This window comes from Peromyscus maniculatus, chromosome 1, assembly GCF_049852395.1.
Source record: "Peromyscus maniculatus bairdii isolate BWxNUB_F1_BW_parent chromosome 1, HU_Pman_BW_mat_3.1, whole genome shotgun sequence".
Classification (NCBI taxonomy): Eukaryota; Metazoa; Chordata; class Mammalia; order Rodentia; family Cricetidae; genus Peromyscus; species Peromyscus maniculatus.
In genome coordinates, this window is record NC_134852.1 from 5,338,437 (window position 1) to 5,358,353 (window position 19,917).

The 19,917-nt window shown below is 45.0% G+C and overlaps 1 protein-coding gene across 2 annotated transcripts in view; it reads right to left on the reverse strand.

The window, feature by feature from the left end:
- Positions 1-1,490: 1,490 nt before the first annotated feature.
- Positions 1,491-19,917, reverse strand: part of LOC102911294 (paired immunoglobulin-like receptor B) — a 160,534-nt gene continuing 142,107 nt past the window's right edge. Inside the window, exons 1-9 of one of the 2 annotated variants that reach the window (XM_076568436.1) lie at positions 15,850-15,930; positions 15,651-15,686; positions 15,186-15,470; positions 14,746-15,051; positions 13,501-13,785; positions 13,070-13,375; positions 12,577-12,873; positions 12,030-12,332; positions 1,491-2,382 (exon numbers count right to left, since the gene is read on the reverse strand). In XM_076568436.1, the coding sequence (XP_076424551.1) occupies positions 2,285-2,382; positions 12,030-12,332; positions 12,577-12,873; positions 13,070-13,375; positions 13,501-13,785; positions 14,746-15,051; positions 15,186-15,470; positions 15,651-15,686; positions 15,850-15,883 (1,950 nt within the window). In that variant the 5' untranslated portion in view covers positions 15,884-15,930 and the 3' untranslated portion in view covers positions 1,491-2,284. Of the gene's footprint in view, positions 2,383-7,600; positions 8,930-9,005; positions 9,162-9,902; positions 9,956-12,029; positions 12,333-12,576; positions 12,874-13,069; positions 13,376-13,500; positions 13,786-14,745; positions 15,052-15,185; positions 15,471-15,650; positions 15,687-15,849; positions 15,931-19,917 lie in introns of those variants that run through there. The other variant, XM_076568425.1, reaches the window with a different exon arrangement.

A 19,917-nucleotide genomic window follows, 5' to 3' on the forward strand; every position in this document is an offset into this window, starting at 1 on the left:
TCTTGAAAAAAACAAAAACCACAACACAACAAAACAATCTGCTCAGATAGAGGGAGGAATTGACTACAGGCTACGTAAATCACTGGACACTCATGTCTAGAGAATGGAATGTGTAACCTTAATCATGCTGTAAGCCCAGCATCACCTAACTGTGAATCAAGAAAAAGAAATTAGAAGAAACAAATTATAGGATAAAATCTCCCATGAACACAGCTGCAATATCTACAAAAATATCATTCCTGCATCCTGTAGAGACAGTCCTGAAGAGCAAGTAATCTGTGATATCATATTCATAAGACTTTGCTAAGTATTCTATAATGTTACCAGTGTAAAAAGCATTTAGTAAATGTGAATTCTTTGGATGATATCCTGATGCTAGCCATGAGAATGTGTTATAAAATGAAAAGAAAACCTCATGAATAATAGAATTTACTCAGTCATGTAAATCCCATTCAACATTCAAAATCATATGTTATTAATGATAGTAACAAGGTTAAAATAAGAAATGTATGAAATGGAGACAGTTTCTGATGAAGAGTCAGCATTTGTCAGTGTCCCACAGCCATTCATCATGGACAGTCACAGGTAATTAGACACAGATTTCCGCCACAGACAGTATACCAATACATAGTTCATGTACCCAAACACCGAAGTTTGCGTCATACTGAATGTTAAGAAAGCATAAATTTTACAATATGTCCTGAAGAATTTAAGAGTCACATGTCTTCACACATTTTAAGCTTTGTACTTGAAGACGTAGCTAATGCAGAAACAGAAGTATAGTTTTGTGGTGGTATTGTGTTCCCCAAAATATTGTGTACTCTAATAAATTTATCTGGGGTCAGAGAACAGACAGCCACTAGATACAAAGGCTAGAAAATGGTGGCACTCACACCTTTAATCCTAGCATTCCAGAGATAGAAATCCCTCTGGATCTCTGTGAGTTCAAGGCCACATTGGAAATAGCCAAGCATGGTGACACATGCCTTTAATCCCAGAAAGCCAGCCTTTAATCCCAGGGAGTGGTGGTAGAAAGCAGAAAGATATATAAGGCGTGAGGACCAGAAACTAGAAGATTTTGGCTGGTTAAGCATTTGGCCTGGTTAAGCATTCAGGCTTTTGAGCAGCAATTCAGCTGAGACCCATTCTGGATGAGGACTCAGAGGCCTCCAGTCTGAGGAGACAAGACCAGCTGAGTATCTGGCGAGGTGAGATAGCTGTGGCTTGTTTTGTCTCTCTGATCTACCAGCATGGACCCCAATAACTTGTCTCGGGTTTGATTTTATTAATAAGAACTTTTAAGATTCCTGCTACATAGTTTATAAAAGAGAGAGAGAAATAAATACCACTATTATTGTTTGAATATAAAATGATTTTCTATGTAGAAATTATGAATCATTGTATGATAAGTGTTCCTAGCAAGGTGAATCTGGGATGATTAATCAGCATACCATTTGCTTTTGCATATATGAGAAATAGACAGTGGAAAATAAAATGAAAAACCTGCCAATTTAATGCAACATTCATCAACCTCACACCTGTGATGTTACATGGCTGTTATGAAGGTTTCTTTCATGGGGATGTTTATAGTGGTCAGCAAATGCTACAAACCAGAAATTTGTGTTAAAAAAAACTCTGTAAAATTGCTGCCCAAACTGTCTTGTGAGACAGTCCTTATTCCATCAGTGTGGTGACATTGGCTTTATATTTCAAGAGAAACTCCATGAAGAACATGTGTTGAACATTGAAAGGTTGGGGTTCATGAAGAGAGTTTGGGCCATCATAGGCAGAGTGACTTTGAATTCTAGGCTCTGACTTAACTCATTTTTTTTGTTATGTAGGCAACATCTTTGTTTATAGTCCAATGGGGAGAAGCTTCTGCCACAGTGAATGTGGCAATTTATTAAAATGGAAAATGACACATGAGAGAGAGGGGAAGAAAAGATGTATAGAGATAAGGATCAATGCCAGACAGATGGGACAGCATGTTTCCTCACTTTATAGATCAAGAATAGAGTTGGTTCGGCCAGCAAATGCCCACAGTATGTGGAGGGATGTAAATTCATTTGAGGAGGAAGCATCTCATCACAACACTCACACCTTCCTCTGCACCCAAAACACATTTGCTCCCTGGTCATTCTCTCACACCGGTTCTTCAAAGTAAGAACTAGATTTTATTACAGAAAATTTGAGATCATCAGATTTATTTCCCAGACTCTGAATTCTTGAGAGATGTACTTCTTCTCTGATTACCTCTCAGTTGCATGGTGGGCCTGCCTCTGCCTCAAGCCTCAAACAGCAGAATCCCAAGGACTATGAGGATCATGGCAGCAAACCCCATCCTGATGAGATTTTCCACTGTGTGATCCTGGTTCTCTGAGGCTGTGAATATAGACAAAGAAGCACTGAATTAAGTGATGGCCCAAATTCCTTCATGATAACTAAATTTTCTCAAGATAACTAAATGTCCACTCAGGACACTTGAATTCCCTGAACAAAACTTGGAGCCTCTGTTTCCAGGGCTATGTTTTTCAATCTCTTTATTCAATTGTCTTGGGTTTAGGCAAGTTCTAAGATGGACTGATAATCACATATGATCCTGAGAACAGAGCAATAAGATGTGTGCATGCTTAAGATATCTGAGTTTTACTTTCTCATTTACTGTAAATACTCATCATTCTCATCCTATAATTTCATGAAGTCTGGGGTGAATCTTTATGCTGGCATATCTGTGTTCCCTCTCCCTCTCTTATTCTTAGTTTCTTCATCACCACTGTAGAAACACCAGTGAAAACAGTAAAGTCAGGGTAGAATAAGTTGTCAAGACATTATAGGCATTGTACTGAGCAGCCAGAGTTCCATCTAAGTGTGGTGTCTTTGTGAACTCGGTAGAGGTTGTGTGGACTCACATTCTCAGTCTGGGGTGATTTCCTAAATGGGTGTTTTTGCTGAGCGTTTGTTCCATTGTCATACTTACACCTTCCCATGTCTCCTGTGATCTGAGCATTCCGTTGATCTCTTCTGAATACCCAGAACCACAAAGGGGCAGTTGGTGAGGAACTCCCTTATTTCCCCAGAGATGAGATATGGTTTTTGCTAAGGTTGAAAACCTGTGTCTTGTTGCTAAACTTTCCCAGATGTTTCTCCCCACATCAGACCAAGAAATTTCTCTATGTCCAGTTCAGTAGGAGCACATCCTTCTGATGTAGACTGTGATCCATCTCTTTTCTTGCACATAGTATGTGGGAAATGCAGGATTAAGGTATGAGGCAGTGTCATGCAGAGTGTTCTGCAGTAGTCACTTTCAAAAACTGGTGTGAAGTGAGTGTGCATGTGTGTGTGTGAATCAGGAAAGAGAGTGGATTTTAAGCAAGTGTGCTCTCACCTGATAGTCTCCCCAGTAGCATGGCTAGCCCACACTAAGCATAGATCCAAAGACTGGCATATCTAACCCTTACTTTTGTCCTCTTTACAAAGAATAGTTATCAAGACAAACAGAACAGCTATAGTGTGAGGAAAGAGTGGTGCATCACATTACGAGAGTCAAGGGTAAATTGTGTATAGTCCCTGGTAGTTCTATCCCCAAACTTTTTGTTCAGATGAGCACACCAAGGGCAGGCAGAAGACATTCTTAGCTGTCTCCCTTCAAATGAGGGTTGAACCTGTCATATCTCAGTTTCCCTATTTCATCCTGAAGTGAAAGGTTGCAGACTTCACAAAGCAGTAGGTTTTGACTGAGACTGCTGGATTTTATTTTGCTTAATGTGAGAATCATTATATTCAGGTTCTTTTGGAGAATTCCGTCTGGTAAGGGTGATGTATGAATTTCTATCTGTTTTGAACAGAAGGAATGTGTACCAGACTCTGTAATTATTATAGCAAGGCTACTTTCTCCCATGCAGACACTGAGGGCCATGGATTCACTAACAGCAAAGGTCTGTGAACCCTGGTAAGTGGAGGGTGATGACCAGAGGTTGTCACTGGGGACTGGTTTCTGCCTAGTACCTTATATCTGTCTATGGCCTCCCCAAGATGCCCTTTTTGATTTTCTCAAACCCTTCTGGGTTCCATAAGCAGCGACTGTCAGTCATGAGCATTCCTAGAAATATCCATATTGGACTCCACCATCATGAGGGAGAATATCAATCTGGCTGACCCTCTGAAGCATTTGGGACCTAATCCTTGGCTATGATTATAAATGTATAATCCTGATAAATGTATACCCTTTAGCTCAGAAAGATCTGGATCACCTCACCTTGGATCATTAGCTCCACAAGGATAATAGGTATAGAGATGAGTTGCGGTATCCATAGCACCCGTAGGTGCCCCTGAGAGTGGGGGTCACAGTACTCATGGAGAATACTAGAACTATGCTCCATGAGCTAAAGGGAATTTTCCCGAATGCTCTGCTATGGATCTGTGCCTCACCCTTGCAAAATGTCAGTACTACTGTGGACAGATCCACTGCAGAATCACATTCTGGAAGATTCTTCTGTCAGGAGAACTCACAGGCAAGGCCAACACCGAAGGAAACTTAAAGGTATGGGCCACACTTCTATGTTTTATATGAAGAATAGCAGCAGTCTGGAAACAGGATTTATCCAAGTCAGCATCTCCATAAGCAGCTGTTTAAAGCCCATAATTAGCTACTGTCCTTTAGGAGCCCACAATCTAATATGGTCTTTACTTATCCTTCTAGTGTCTAACTCCATGCAGCTGAGGACTGTGTTCTCACTACCTTAAGGGCAGGATGGGAAGGTGAGTGTTTTGGTTCCCTATTCTCCAGCTCACCCACCTTTCCCATCCTCCACGCTGAGCCTAAACATCTCTCTCTGGATGCCACCTTCTGTAGCACAAACTAAATCCTGGGCTTCTGGGATCTCTGTTGGGTTTTCTGTTTGCCTCCTGCATGCACAAGCTGAAGTGACCGAGAAATGGGGACTTTTCTGGTCTAAGAGCTGCCAGGCAGCCTCAGGATGGAAGACACTCTGCACTGAGGTGCCTGATACTCACCAGCTGTTGGCATGGGCAATGATGTTGGCAGGCTGGAGGCTATAATGGGTCCTAGGAAAAACAAGAGAAGGGTGAGAGTTAGAAGCCGACCCAGTGTCCCACCTCTGCTCACTGTCCTACCTCTGTCCTATAACCTCCCCAAGATCCTCATGCTGTCTACTCCAAACCGGTATTGCAATATAGAATGAAGTAGACATTGCTTGAGGATTCTCTGCTGGCATTCACTCCATGGCAAAGGATTAGGGTGTCAAAAATGATTAGTCAATGATTGGGCTGACTCACCTGAGATGTGTATTTCCAGAGGCTCACTGGATACTGACCACAAGTGTGGGGTATGGTTGTAGTAACCATAGCATCTGAATGTCCCTCTGTGGTCTGGTGTGACATGATCTATAGGGAACAAGGCTTGGTACTGTATAATACTGTGTATAAACTGAATTCAGAGACCTAAAGAACTTTTGATCATCCTTGGTGAGAATGAACTTGTCATATCCATCCTGTGAGATTCACTTAAGAGTCATGTTCCCTCCTGAGGTCACCACAGGGCTGGATAGGACTGACAGGCTGGGTTTATTGTAGTAGATTCCCAAAAGAGAGGGAGGCATCCTGTTACATTGACTCACACAGCCAGAATATTCTTCAGGGCTAGGCTTTGTCATAGCAATACTTCTGAGAGCAGAACCTTGGGCTGAGACTCTGACTGTCCTCTCACTGTCACCACAATCTCCAGGGTGTCACTGCGTTCTGACCAGCCAGCTGAGCTGTAACAGTAACAGCGATATTGTCCCCCATGTTGCTGTGTCACAGAAGGGATGGAGAACTTGGCCTTGTTCTCAGGCTTCTCTGGGGTCTGTGTGCCCCAGGGTGATTGGTTTTCTTCTTTATGTAGAACATATATTTGTGCATCCATGTTCCCCTGACACCCGATGGTCATGAGACTTGTGTTAGTGACCACAGAGGCTGGCTCAGCCTTGATGGTGGTTTTGTGGAGGGTCCCTGCAAGGAAACTGAACAGAAGAAGTTGGTTCTGTGTGAAAGTGCCACAGTGAAAGTCACACTTGTAGATGGTACCCTTTTCTTTTTAATTTATTCTTCTCTCATGCAATACATCCTGACAGCAGCCTTCTCACTAATCCTTTCTCCCATATCCACTGCTCCTCTGTTTCCTTTCAGAAAGAACAGGTTTCCCAGTGATATTAACTGAATAAGGCATAACAGCATGCAGTAAGAATAGTCACACACCCTCATATTAAGGCTGGTTAAGGTAATCCATTGGTATGCAAATGTATTTGAAAGTTTTTCTGTGTTATGCCTGTCCCATGGTCAGGACAAATTTCTCATCTACAGTCCTGCAGCCTTTTAGAAAATAATCACTCAGAAGCTTATATTAATTATTACTGCTTGGCCATTAGCTCAGGCCTATTACTGACTAGCTCTTACACTTAAATTAACTCATAATTCTCATTTATGTTTAGCCACATGGCTTGGTACCTTTTCTCAGTTCTGCCTTGTCATCTTGCTTCCTCTGTGTCTGGCTGCTGACTCCTGACTCTGTTCTTCCTCTTCCCAGCATTCTCCTTGTCTATTCATCCTGCTTATACCTTCCTGCCTGGCTACTGACCAATCAGCATTTATTTATCAACCAATCAGAGCAACACACATTCACAACATCCAGAATGACATTCTACAGTACTCTAGTCCCCCCTCAAAATACCCTTCCACCAATATCTCACATGTCACCCACTCTCAATTTGATAACTTCCTCTCCTGTTTCTCTTCAGAAAATGGAAGGCCTCCCATGGATATCAGCCAGCCATTGTATATAATGTTGCAGTGAGACTAGGCACCTCTTCTTCTATTAATGCTAGATGAAGCAATCCAGTAGGAAGAATGGGTCCCAAAAGTAGGCAAAAGAGTCAGGGATAGCCCCTGCTCTCACTGTAAGGAGTCCCATAAGATCAAGATACACAGTGGTAATAGATATGCAAGGGTCTAGGTTAGTCTCTGGTTGTTGGTTCATTAATTTTTTTAGAGGTCACATCTAGGCTGATGTGAAAGAACTTTCTTTCTAGGTTTTCTTTGTCAGGTTTTGTTAATAATAATTTTCTGGTTTGATAAACTATGTTGGACTATATTTCCTCTTTCTCTAGGTTCGTAATGTCTTTATTTCAAATACACAAACATTTGGAAAAAGTCACCAGCTTCCAGAAACCGAATTTCCAAAGGGGAACATTTCTAGTGACAGTGTGTTCAGTATGGAGGAAGTCAATCACATTTTGTATTTATTGGACAATCAAAGGATCAGTCCATTTTATGTACAGCTCCTAATTTTAGGTATAAAATTGTTCATAGTGCTCTGCTGTTAATATATTTTTAGTGAATGTCGGGAGGCTGGAAATGTTCCTCTGTGGTTAGCAGCATACACTGCTCTTGCTGAAGACCTGAGTTCAGTTCCCAGCACCCACAGCATGTAGCTCACACACATCTATAACTCCAGCTCCAATGTCCACTGTGGCCTCCATAGGCACCATACACACATGAAATAAAAACACACAAACACATATACAAACACATAAATTAAACACAATAAACCTTTAAGAAAATAAAGTGAATGTATGGTTGTATATACCAGGAACTGAGGCAGAAGGACAGCAGGTTTGAGGCCAGCCCTGTTGGGTTGACAGACCTACATCACTATATCCAGCTTTCATTTATAATTGTTAGTTTATATTTTAAATTGTTTTATTTATTTCTTGGGTGTGGGGAAGACACCAAGGACTTAGCTGGAGGTCAGAGAACAAGTTGTAGGAGTCAGTTTTCTCCTTCCCCCATTCCTGCTGATTGAACTTAGGATATCAGGCTTGGTGGCAAGTACCTTTACTGGCCAAGCCATCTCACTGGCCCTATTTTATTTACTTATTCTTTGAGACATGGTTTCTCCATGTAGCTCTGGATAATTAGAACTCACTATTAGACCAGCTGGCCTCAGACTCAGAGAGACTTGCCTGTCTCTACCTCCTAAGTGCTGAGATTGAAGACATCACCACCATGCCTGGCTTATTTATTTTAAAACAGTGTCACATGGGTTCCTCTTACTCCTGTGCTATATAGGTGAAGATGACATTGACTTCTTTTTTTTAAATTTATTTATTATGTATACAATATGCCTGTATGCCAGAAGAGGGCACCAGATCTCATTAATGATGTCTGTGAGCCACCATGTGGTTGCTGGGAATTGAACTCAGGACCTCTGCAAGAACAGCCAGTGGTCTTAACGTCTGAGCCATCTCTCCAGCCTGACATTGAGTTCTTGATCCTCCTGTCCACACCTTCATAGTGCTGGGATTTCAGGTGTGTACCCCCACCCTGGCCTTTGGTGGTTAATTTGTGAATCATATCTCACTCTGTAGTCCAGGCTGGCATGAAATTCACTAGGTATGCCAAGATAATCAGAAAACAAAGGCAATTCTCCTGCCTCAGCCTCCCTGGGGTTGGGATTATGGATCTGTGCAACCAAGCCTGTAAATTTTCTTATTTCATGGCTTTGAAGAGTAATGTCATTAAAACTAGTACTCAGTGTGAAACCATTCCCTTCTATTTAGTTTCTCATTTCATGTGTTTATTGAGAAATTTGCTTTATTTCCAAAATGTATGATGTTAGTTAAGATGCAATAAGGGCAGGTTCTCAACAGTTCACAGAACCCCTGTGTCTGTTAGGTCTCCTGGCAGGCAGAGGGTCATTGTTCCTTGTTACTGGGAACAGAGCCTGTTGAGTGACTGCCAGAGCAGCATATACAGTGGACTCCTCTGAGGCCTCCCCTGCCTGGGAGGGAGGAGGTGCAGCTGTCCCCTGTCTGAGTGACCTGGTGCACAGCTGGGCATAGGTCACATCCAGGGTTTTCTGGGATTCCGCAGCCTGGAGTGGGAGAGAGTGAGAGGAAGGTTATGCTTGGCTTGGGGGATACTGAAGTCCTGGGAAGGACAGGACTCACCTGACTGTCCATCTCTCTGTCATCTTCTGCTTGTCCATCTTTGGTGTCCAGGACTTCTCCTGACATGACAGAAGGAAGGACAGCCCCTGCCCTCCTGAGCCTGGAGCCTTTCAACTGGGCATATGTCTCTCCCTGGGGGTCTTCCTCAGCTGGTCTCTGTAGCAGGGAAGTAGTGAGGGTCAGACAGTGTCTCCCTGTTCCCTTGGGTATCTCTGGCCAGTTTTCCACAGTGAGGCTAGAGTGACCCATTTAGATGACAGCATCCCTGATGGGATCTTCTGGGGCTTCCTTCCTACAGTTCTGACCTCTTATCTTGACATTCTAAACCTCACTGTCTTTGCTGTACTCACAGAGTTCATCTTCCTGAAAACACATTTTTGGGGGCTGGAGAGATGGCTCTGTGGTTAAGAGTACTGATTACTACTGCAGAGGATCCAGGTTTGATTCCAAGAACCCACAAGGTAACCTGCATTCATATGTAACTCTCATTCCAGGGTATATGGCATTCTCTTCTGGCCCCTGGAACACCAGGCAGGCATGTGGTTCAGAGACATACATGTTTGTAAAACATCTACACACACAATACAAAACCCCACGTTTCTGCCCAAGTCCCTTTGGTTCCTGTCTACAGCTGCTAGTCCTTTAGATGTTTCTGTGGGTTTTCCCTTCCAGGCTGCCCCTCAGAAGACAACCAGACAGATGCCAAGGAGCAAGAAAGGGGATAGGAGCAATGGGACACATAATCCCAGGAAAATCAGGAGAGAGTGAGGCAGGTTGTACTTGCAGAAGAGAGGTAAGGAATTAGCTGTGGTTGCTTCTGAGGAGAACAAAAAAGGCATCCTCTGGACTAAACTGGGCCCTAAGTCTTAGCACTGCAGATAGGGACAGAAACCTCACCCAACTATCCAGCTTGGCACCATCCTCAAGCTGTGTGTCCTCCACTGAAGTGTCTGTCAGAAGAGCAAACAGAATGTCTCCTGAGCAGAGTCTAGGGATGACTCTGACCCCTGGTTTCCTACATTGCCCCCGGTGCGGACAGAGAATCAGGGATTGTTGTCATTTCCAGGGTCTATAGTGAGAAGTTCAGACCCAAATAGCAAAGACCCCAGAGCCTCTCCACCACCCCTGCAATGCTGAGTCCTCAGACATCTCCCTCCCCAGGACCCTCTTTATCTCACAAAGGCTTTCTTCCTGGGTGGCAGCAGCTGGATTGGATGTGGAGAGACAAGAAGATGTCAGTTGTCAGTGAGTTGTGTCAGGAAGGTGGGGGTCTATGTCTCTGGTCATGAGTTACCTCTTCTGGGAGCCTCTGTCTCTGGTTACTGGCTCTGAAGCTCCTGCAGGAAGTTGCAGTTCTGTATCTTTCTGGGCTGCAAGAGAGAGAAGAGTCTCAGCTTCCTCCTCCCTCCAGGCATGTACAGGGAAGGAACGAAGGAACCTTTACTACATCAGTGATTGAGCAAATGTCCCAGGTCATGGTGAATCTCACAGAACCCCTGACATTGTACAGGTTCTGAGATCATGTTCTTTCTGATCTGAGATAAGCAGTGTTTCTAAACTCCCCATCTCATTTGAGGCTTCCCTGGGGTTGGTGTCCTGATCCCCTGCTTGGCTATTCACAGGGGAACCTACCACCAGCTGAGACCCAGGTCACCCACACCTTACTCACCATCCTTCCTGAATTTTCCCTGATGCCTTCGTTGGAGAAGGAGGAAGATGAGGATGAAGAGGAGCAGGAGGAAGGCCACAGAGACTCCGACCAGAGCCTTCAGGTACCCTTCCAGTCCTGAGACACAAGTGACATCATGAGAGGGGAATGTTGCTGCTTAACTGAGTACCTACTGTGTGACAGACACATGCTGGGTCTTTGCACTCATCTTCTCTCCTCACAATTATACAACAAGGAATTGTCTCTTTTTCTACCCCATAGTTCACCTGCATCAGATCACCTGACTGGAAGTGGCAGAGCTGGGAGTCGAACCCAGGGCCTCTTAGTTCCATCTCTTCTCTCCACCAGAGCAGAGCCTCCTGACTGGAGCAGAGGAGTCTCAGTGGCCTGCCATGGCCCTCTGCTCCACTTTGCACATATCACCACTACTGTGGGACAGACCCACTGCAGAATCAGGTTCTGGGGTCTCCTCTGTCAGGAGAAGTCACAGCCAAGGCCAGCACTGAAAGAAATTTAGACATGTGGGCCAGGCTTCTCCCCTTTTTACTCAGAGAAACAGCAGCCAATCCAGAAAAGGAAAGGTTGGTCCAAGTCAGCATCTCCAGAAGCAGCTGCATCAAGCCTATAACGAGCTATTGCCCATCTGGGCCCCACTTTTCAACAGAGTCCTTATTATCCTTATGGGGCCTGACTCCATGCAGTTGAGAGAGGTTTGTTCTCAGGGCTTTAGAGGCAGGAGGAGGGGGAGCAAATGTCTGGGATCCCTGCTCTCCATATCACCTACCTGCCCAATCCTCCAGACAGAGCCAGAACATCTATCTCTCTCTGGATGCCACCTTCTGTATCCCAACCTCAAGTTCTGGGTCTCTGTGATCTCTGTTGGAAATCTCTGTTTTCCTCCCACACTCACAAGGTAAAGTGACAGAAAAATGAGGACTTTGGTGGCCTAAGAGCTGAGAGGCAGCCTGGGGATGGAGCATACTCCCTGCACTGAGGTGCCTGATACCAGCTGTTGGCAAGGGCCTTGAGGGTGGTGGGCTGGAGGCTCTATTGGGTCCTTGGAAACAGAACAAGAGGCAGGTGAGGGTTTGATACTAACCCAGGAACCTCTCTCTGCTCACTATCATACATCTGCCCTGTAACCTTTCCAAGATGCTCATGCTGTCTACTCCAAACCTAGATTGCAATAGAGGATGGAGTGGACATTACTAGAAATCCTGCTGTTGGCCCCCACTTCTCTGGCAGAGAAAAGGCCTTCTGACTAACCTTCCTATTGTCACCTTAATCCCACCCAAGTCAAGGGCTCTCCTCAAGTTTGGATTGTAAGTCACTCTGAGAGTTCAGGGTCACCTCACCTGAGACAGTGAGCTCCACAGGGTCACTGCCATATGACAACAGATAGGGAGATGGATCTTGAGATCCATAGCACCTGTAGGTGCCCGAGAGGGCAGAGGTCACAGCACTCATGGAGAATTCTGCCTGGAAGTCCCAAGCTTCAGATTTTGATTTTAGTTGCTGGGGTTGTTGGGCTGCTCCCTCCTTGGACAGAATGAAAGTGTCCACTTTGTATGTTGACTGACACAGCAGAGTCACATTGTCTCCAGAGTGTACTGTGGAGTTAGGCTTCACTGAGAGGGAAGGACTGAAGGGAAGCTGTCCTAAAGAGAAAAGGGATGGTGAGAGGCTGCCTTCAATGCTCTGAGCTGACACCTCACCTGGGTCTGCCCTGAGCACCTGGTACTCTGTTTCTTTTCTCTTACTTAGCCCCTCTCCTGTTCTCCTGCCTCTACATCTCTTCCCAAATAAGATTCCTGTCCCTCATCCCAGCCATCACCTCCTTAACTCCCCCATGAGAACCCATGCACAGGTTAGGTATCTGAGGGAATCTATTTAGTTCCTCACCGGTGATCAGGATGTCCAGGGGGTCACTGGAGGCTGACCACTCAGAGGAGAGGTTGTGTGCACCATAGCATCTGTATTGGCCTCCAGTAGAGCTGCTCACAGGGCCCAGTGTGAAGTTGGCCAAGGAGAGGCCACTCTGGGTCTGCTGGACACGATGCTGGGTAAAGTTACCTCCTTCTAACTTGTACAGGACAAATCTGTCATAGTTGATGTCAGAGCAACACTGCAGGGTGAGGCTCTTCCCAGGGTCCAGGATCTGGCCTTGGTGAGTCAGTAAGGACGGCTTCTTGGACAGACCTAGAGGGAAGGTGACAGGCTAGTGATTGAGGAGCTGATTTTTACCAAATACTTACCCACTCTCATCCTGTGCTACACAGGTCACTTGTTCTCCCCAGGAGTGGGGCTCGGGCTCAGCCACTAGGCTGTTCCTCACCCACTCTCTACCTGCAACTACCCAGTGGGACAGGATTGGTCATTGGTGGAGCTTGCTCACCTGTTATGTGTATTTCCAGGGGTTCACTGGGTACTGACCACATATGTGGAGTTTGGTTGTAGTAACTATAACATCTGAATGTCCCTCCATGGTCTGATGTTACATGATCTATAGAGAACAAGGCTTGGTACTGTATAATACTGGGTATAAACTGTGAGTTCAGAGAGCTGAGAAACTTTTGGTCATCCTTGGTGAGAACAAGTGTATCATATCCCTCCTGTGAGACACACTGTAGGGTCATGTTCTCTCCTAAAGTCACCACAGGGCTGGGCAGGGCTGTCAGTCTGGGTTTTTTGTGGTAGATTCCTAAGAGAGAAGGAGGCAGACTGTTACATTGGCTCACGCAGCCCCAGTGTTCTCAAGTCTAGACTGTGGGAGGGGAACATTCCTGAGAGCAGAGCCTGGGGCTGAGACCCTGACTGTCCCCTCACCTGTCACCACCAGTTCCAGGGTGTCACTGCGCTCTGACCAGCCAGCTGAGCTGTAACAGTAACAGCGATATTGTCCCCCATGTTGCTGTGTCACAGAAGGGATGGAGAACTTGGCCTTGTTCTCAGGCTTCTCTGGGGTCTGTGTGCCCCAGGGTTTTTGGCTTCCTTCTTTATGCAGAACATATATTTCTGCATCCAGGCTCCCTTCACAACAGATGGTCATGGGACTTCCTGAGGTGACCACAGAGCCTGGCTCAGCCTTGATGGTGGGTTTGTGGAGGGTCCCTGCAAGGAAGTAGGAGAGAAGGAGTTGGGTATGTTTGCCATTGGCATGGAGAGAATCTCACTTTTGTTTGGCACTTTTGTTTTCTCTTAATTTATTCTTCTGTCATACAATACATCCCAACAGCAGCCTTCTCACCTCCTCTCTAACCCAGATCCACTGCTTTTCTGTTTCTTTAGAAGAGAAGAGGCTTCCCAGTGATATTAACCTAACATGGCATAACAGCATGCAATAAAACTAGGTACACACCCTCATATTAAGGCTGCACCTGTCAATCCAATAGGAAGAAAAGTATCCCACATGCAGGGAAAGAGTCAGAGATTTCCCCATCCCATTGCTTTGAATCTAATAAAAAACCCCAAGCTAGCCAGGTGGTGGTGGTGCACGCCTTGAATCCCAGAACTCAGGAGAGAGATGCAGGGAGATCTCTGGGCGTTCAAGGTCAGCCTGGTCTACAGAGTGAATTTCAGCACAGACAGATCTACACAGTGAAACTCTATAAAACAAAACAAAATATAACCCAGGGTAAACCACCACAGCATGTGTTCAGAGGGTCTAGGGCAGACCCATGTAGACTCCATGGCTTCTGCTTCAACTCTGTGAGCTGTCATGATCCCTGCTTAGTAGATTCTCTTGGTGTCCTCAACCATTCTGGCTCCTATAACACTTCCCCCTCTCTTCTGTGGATTTCCCCAAGCGCTTGTGGATGGCACATGAGCTGATCCAGAGTAACTAAAGACCCCATAAAGAGTCATCTCTGTCCTGGACCTCCTGGGCTTTGCTGTCACTCTCTGCCTTGCATTCTGTATCTTGTGTCCCACTCTCTCTACCACGCTCTGTGTCAATGGGCTAAGGAGCTCTGCCTGCTCACACATATCACACACCACACACCACTCACCATGGCCTCTATGAGCATGTGTGTCATTTCAGCATCATTCTAGAGAAAGACGGAGGTTCCTCACCTGAGAACAGGAGCTCCAGTGGGTCACTAGGTTCTGACCACACCAATGGGCTTCTCAAGTAATGGCTGTAGCATTGGAATGTCCACCTTTGGCTGGATGTCACAGGGCCCACAGAGTACAGGGCCTTGTAGTGCCGAGTAGAAGAGTTATACTCTGAATCCAGCATTTGTGAGATATTCCGTGTTCCTTTCCCAGTCAGAATGAACCTATGGTATCGTTGTTTTGAGACACACTGGAGGGTTACATGTCCTCCCTCAGTCACCACAGGGCTGGGTTTGGCTGACAGGCTGGGTTTACTGTGTACTCCTAGGAGAGAAGGAGAAATCAGTTAAATCTATCAGACCTCCTTATCCTGCTTGGCTCTAGGTGGGTTAGCCCTGTGAACAGAACCAATTCTTGACAGTCAAGGCTAAGGCTGGGGAGCCTGTGTGTCCTCTCACCTGTCACCACCAGCTCCAGGGAGTCACTGAACTCTGACCATCCATCATGAGTCTGATATCGACATTGATATCGCCCTGCTTGTTTGGGGTCTATTTTTGGGATTGAGAATTTTGCCTTCTTCTTAGGCTTCTGTGGAATCTCTGTGCTCCGTAGATACTGGTATCCCTCTTGATACAGTATGTACTGTTTGGCTACTCTGGTCCCCTCACAGAAGAAGATTACTGTAGTCTGCTTGTAGACCACAGAGTCTGGCTGAATTGTGAGGATAGGCTTAGCTAGGGCACCTACAAGAAAAAGAGCAGCCAGAACTCAGGACAGCCATCATCCAATTGTAGTCCCCAACCCCAGCCCTCCAGCCATCCCCAGGGGCAGCACACAGGTATTGTTCTCCATCCTCACTGCCCAGGCATGGCTGCAGGATTGATCAGAAGTGAAGGTCAGGACATTTGCAGACACTCACTCACCTGCCAGCACTGGTGTCCTGAGGCCCAGAGTCAGTCCTGGAAGAGAGTTCCCTGTGAGAGGTTTGTCCCTGAAGCTTGAACAGTTCCTCCCCTCTGCAGAACCTCCTGAGACCCTGGGGTTTCCTGATGGACCAGTGCTAGGCTTTGGAACAGCATCATACATAGACCACAGTACCCCCTCCCCCTGTGCACATCTCACCCAGACAGAGCAGGGCTGTGAAGGTGAAGGTCATGGCATCTCCTCCTGGAGGCTGCAGCTGTGCTCATGGGCACATGAGACTGTCTGGATGGACAGGAGAAACAGGGTGTGGTCTCTGGAGGCTGGTCACTCCTCATGACATGGTTGTACTGGAGCAGCCCCACAGGAAGGGGAAGTGCCCTCCTCAGGCCCCAGGCTCTGACTTCCCCAAGGCTGTGGCTATGATAGGTAGTAGACTCTGCAGTCAATTCTTTGATGGATGACATTTCCATAACCCCATAATTTTCTGTCTCCTTCTGTCCTAATCTTTGTCAGGGCCAGATGGTATCAGACATGTATGACTATTACACATAAGAAATATAAATTTAGCCACGTGGTGGTGGCACACGCCTTTAATCCCAGAACTCGGGAGGCAGAGCCAAGTGGATCTCTCTGAGTTCGAGCCCATCCTGGTCTACAGAGCAAGATCTAGGACAGGCACCAAAACTACACAAGAAATCCGATCCTGATTAAAAAAAATATATAAATTTGCATATGAGATTGCTTTATTCATTTTTCACTTTTTATTTGAAATATCTACACATATTCAGAATGTTTGAAGGTTTGTGTGAAGGCTCTTATTGTGTACTTCTTTATGGAGTAAAATATAATCCTCTTCCTCATAGTCTCAAGTGCTTGGTATAAATGTGTAACCACTATTTCTGGTTGTTTGTTCTTTTATGATATGTGTACTTTCCATTACAACTTTAAATTACACTTTTTTTAATTTACACTTATTTCTTTAAATCACACTTACTTTTCCTTTATGTGTGTGCATTCACATGTGCGACAGCACACACAGGAAGGTCAGAGGACAAGTACAGGAGGCAGTTTTCTCACTACACAGTACTGATCAGAGTCAGGGTTGAAGGTTGGCAGCAGCACTTACACACTGATCTGTGTCACTAGGTCCAATCTTAGCATCATCACTTCTTTGTCCTTCTGCTTCAGTTAAAAACATCACCAGATCTCAGGCGTCCTAAGCCAAACAAGTACCCGTTTTATTTGACTTTCTTGGGGCACAGGCTGTCGATGTGGCCACCCTTCTTCTAGAGGCGTTTGAGCGCACAAGGGTGCAGGTGTGGGCAGCACTTGGGCAGCTGTGCATGGCCTTGTCACAGCAGTACTTCTGCAGAAACAGGTAAAGGGACGGCTCTATGATGCCACCACAAAAGGACAGCATCAGGTGCAGAGTTGGACTCTTTCTGGACTTTGCCATTGTCTAGGGTGCAGCCATGCTCTATCTGCTGGCAGCAAATTCCAGCTGTTGCTGGTCAGGTGGGTTGCCTACCTTGTCTTGGCTCTTGGTTTTGCCATTCTCCATGGAGTGACTGGGCTCAACCTTGATGGTAGTGATCTTCCCATTCAGGGCTTTGCCAATGATCTGCCTGTTGGTGTTTGTTTGGCCACATATTTGAAGAGAAAGGGAGCTCAGTAAAAATATTTTGTTTCCTTTTACTTTTGGTGCTAGACATTGATGGCAGGACCACCAGTGTTCTCCTACTCCTGAGCCATATTCCACCCCTGAGCCACACCTACCTATCCTGAAATTTTCAATTTCTGATCTTAAAATTTTTCATCTGCTGTCTTTTTCTTATGCTTTTGGGTTTAATTTTTTTTGTTGTTGATATGAGTCAGACTCTCCTGGCTGTCCTAGAGCTAGTTATGTAGACCAGGGAGAGTGGGAAATCACAGAAATCCTCCTGCCTCTGCTTCCTAAGTGTTTAGATTAAAGGTGTGGACCACCAAACCTGGACATAAGTTTAATTTTTTGACATATTTTAAAATAATTTATTGTGAAGACATTACATTATACTTTCCTTCATTTCTATATTGCATTAGCAATCCATTTTGGGTTTTAATTTTTAATTGTCTGAAAATATCATATCAGCAGGTATTGTGTTTTGATGGAATTTACCCTCCAACCGCTCCCCTGCTCCCTCACCCTCACTTATTAGTTCATTCCTCACTGACCTGTTTTTTTTTTTAAGATTCCTTCTGTGACCTGCTAGTTGTTGAAAATCCATTGCCTTTCCTTACACACCTAACTTTCTATTTTCTTCCTCTCATGTAGCTCAATTTGTGCTTCCCATATTCTAGGGCATATCACCAGGGTCCATTAAAGAAAATGACTCTCTCCCAGTAGATATCAGATGCAAATAGCTATGCATCTGTTGCTGGCATTTGGTGCCCATCTCCCATCCTCATACTGGATTTGTTCTTCATTGAGTTTACATTGGGCTTCTAGACTTGTAGATTTCATCAAAACCAAGGTGAGCTTAGATTTTCAACCCTGTTGCAGTGCTCAGGAAAGAGTTTATTTTTCAACCTCCTTTTCAGTAATGATCCCATGCTAGGAATGTGTCACATGGAGAAAATTCTCTACATTAGCATCACTTCAAGGAATGGGTCCAGGACACACACATGGAGAATGAGATTGAGGTCACTGAGTATTTTCCCCTTTTGTTGCTGAGCCCAAAGGACATCCTTAATTTCCTCTTTGTATCAATGTCAATATGAATAATTACCATCCTGTAAGTCTACTATGTATATCCTTTACTAAATCAGAAAAAGGCTCAGTTGGTAGAGTCCTTGTGTGACATTCTTAGATCCTCAGTACTGTATAAATATGATGCTGTGGCTCACGTCTTCTCACTTTGTCATTCAGGAGTTAGAGCTAAGAGTACTGGGAGATTAAGGAAACTCTTATTATGCAGTGAGTTTGGGGTTAGCCTGGGATATATCAGGTCCTATCACATAAAAGGGAAAGAAAAGTTCCCTAGAGTATATGGTGAACATGATCAAATGCATTTTACGGTTGTAATTATCTTAAAGAATAATGAAAATATATTTACTATAAAGATCCCACACTAAGGATATGTCCCAATTATTTTATTACATCCATTTCTAAGGGATATACATATCCTACTACCTGAATCTTTTGCACCCCTGTGAGTTGTCATGTCCACTGTGGCTCATGGATACAGTTTCTCTTTCCTATTGGTTTCATAGGCAGTTGCATTTCCTGACCTGAGAACAAGAGATGGGCCATGCCATTTGAACCAGTCAGGGTTTCACTCAGTGCTGTGAGCTCATTCACACAAACCTCCCCTCATGCATCACTGTCAGTGAGGAGACATGCTGCCCTCTCCTGGTTGTGTAGCAGGAGTTCCTGCAGAGCCTTGCAGCTGGCCTGTATTCTGTAGCACTGGGCTTTGCTCTGCCATTTGTGATTGTTATCTTTTGTGTTGGATACCCTCTGTTTGAAAAAAGTATATAAATCTTATCTCAGTCCTTCTTCAAAGGTTCAAACCTATACATGACTTGGTTGTATTAGGTATCAGAAAAGTGAGACATCCTGGGCCTGAGAATTGCTTTGACATTCGTCTTCTTTGGGAAGATTCAGATAAGAGGTTTTTGAATGGGGAAATTGACTTGCTACGGTGTAAATTGTATAACAATAAAAAAAGTCTTGTGTGAAGCAAAAGTCAGGCAGTTCACCAGAAGCTGGTTCCCCTACCCTGGCAAAGTCTAAAATTCATCCTGGTGTGACCTTGTTTCTTCTACTGACCTGCAAGAAACTGAACATCCACACTTGACATGGTGACATGAGTTCCATGTGATGAACTTGCCTCAAATGACTGACAGCCCCACATGGCCTTTCATCTGTCCTCTCTGACCCAGATGGGTGGGATGTAGAGTTCCAGCAGAGGCATCTTGGTTGCTGGTGGATATGAACTCCCCGGGATATAGGGTCAAGATTCTTCTCCAACCTTGATCCATGCCCTCTATTCACAGCACTGTACATGCACCACAACCACTGACCACATAGCCAGATAGACTCTGCTGGGTGAGTCCTGCAAACCTGTGTGTCCATCAGCGTTTGCACAGCTGAGGACAGCTCCTGTTGCTTTTCACAAACTCCTCATGATGGAATGCAGGAGAGTCTCTATCTTGAGTCCACCTCGCTACTGGTCAGAAACTAAATGACTGGAACTTGAATGTAGGCTGTGTTTGTGTGACTCTGAA